The 1113-nt window shown below is 18.8% G+C and overlaps 1 protein-coding gene across 1 annotated transcript in view, besides 7 other annotated features; it reads left to right on the forward strand.

Annotated features, from left to right (window-relative positions):
- EDI_253600 (uncharacterized protein) overlaps positions 1 to 20 on the forward strand; it is a gene marked incomplete at both ends in the record, with an annotated part of 1954 nt that extends 1934 nt beyond the window's left edge. The window contains one exon of the mRNA XM_001733250.1: positions 1 to 20. This exon is cut by the window's left edge and continues 1746 nt beyond it. Coding sequence (XP_001733302.1) covers positions 1 to 20 — 20 coding nt within the window.
- Positions 2 to 36: a sequence feature (AT_rich).
- Positions 37 to 154: 118 nt separating this feature from the next.
- Positions 155 to 187: a sequence feature (AT_rich).
- Positions 188 to 266: 79 nt separating this feature from the next.
- Positions 267 to 302: a sequence feature (AT_rich).
- A 73-nt stretch (positions 303 to 375) lies between these two features.
- Positions 376 to 517: a microsatellite.
- A 100-nt stretch (positions 518 to 617) lies between these two features.
- Positions 618 to 799: a microsatellite.
- Positions 740 to 907: a microsatellite.
- A 23-nt stretch (positions 908 to 930) lies between these two features.
- Positions 931 to 981: a sequence feature (AT_rich).
- Between the last annotated feature and the right edge of the window lie 132 nt (positions 982 to 1113).

Below are 1113 nucleotides of genomic sequence, written 5' to 3' on the forward strand. Positions count from 1 at the left end.
GAAAAAATTTTAGTATGTAAAAAAATAATATTAAAAGAGTTAATTAATCAGTGACATTCAACAAATCGAGTTTATAAACAATAAGAAGTATTTGTTTAAGTATATTGAATATGCTTTGTTTCAGTTGTAGTATTCATTTAAAACAAATCATTTGATTAAAATATTTCAAATAATATAAATAAATATTGTGAGTATTTCGTAATGACTGGATGTTCAATTAATTCTTTTCTCATTAATTAATATTTAACTGCATTGAAAGTATTCTCTTTAATAATATAGTTTTAATATTATATTATAAATTTGGTGAGCAGGATACCACAAATTAGTCAAAATTATAAGGTTCATGAGTACCACAATATTCAAATAGAGAGTTATAAAAAAGAAATGAGAGAACATCACAAAAGATGAATAAAGAAAAGGAAACAAAGAAAGAAGAAAGATAATAATAGAGATAAGAGAAAAAAATGAAAGAATTAAGAGAAATGAGATTATTATATAATAAAATAAAAAGAAGAGATTATAAAATAATTTTATAGTAGTGAAGGATATAATCTTAAAAGATTAATTTAAAATATATAGAATACAAAAAAGGAAATGAAGAGGATATATTAAGAGAAAGAGTAGAAAATAACAAAATGAAATAGGAATCAAAAGGTTTATATAATAAAATAAGAGTTAATTGTAAATATTTAAAAGAGAAAGAAATAATAAATAAAAAAGAAATAGATGATATAGAATTAAATAAAAAGAAGAAGTGATATAAAAATAATATATTATAGAATAGAAGAAGAATAAATAATCACAAACAAAGAGTTTCAATAAATTTATAGAAAATGAAGAAAATGGAAGAAAAAGAAAAATCAAAATATTGAAAGAAATTGTAATAAGTAATAAAATATATAAATAATATACAATGATACAAGAAAAAGGATTTATTACATATAAAAATTATCAGATATATAAAAATGATAATAATAAAATGAGATGGATATAATGTAATCAATTTATAACACAAAGTCATTTTTGCCTTGTCAATATATAAAGTTAGAAAAGAAATAATAGAAATAAATGATATAGTTGATAGAACAATATATAAAAAGAAGATAGAGATTA

This window comes from Entamoeba dispar, genomic scaffold, assembly GCF_000209125.1.
Source record: "Entamoeba dispar SAW760 scf_1105229459265 genomic scaffold, whole genome shotgun sequence".
Lineage (NCBI taxonomy): Eukaryota > Evosea > Mastigamoebida > Endamoebidae > Entamoeba > Entamoeba dispar.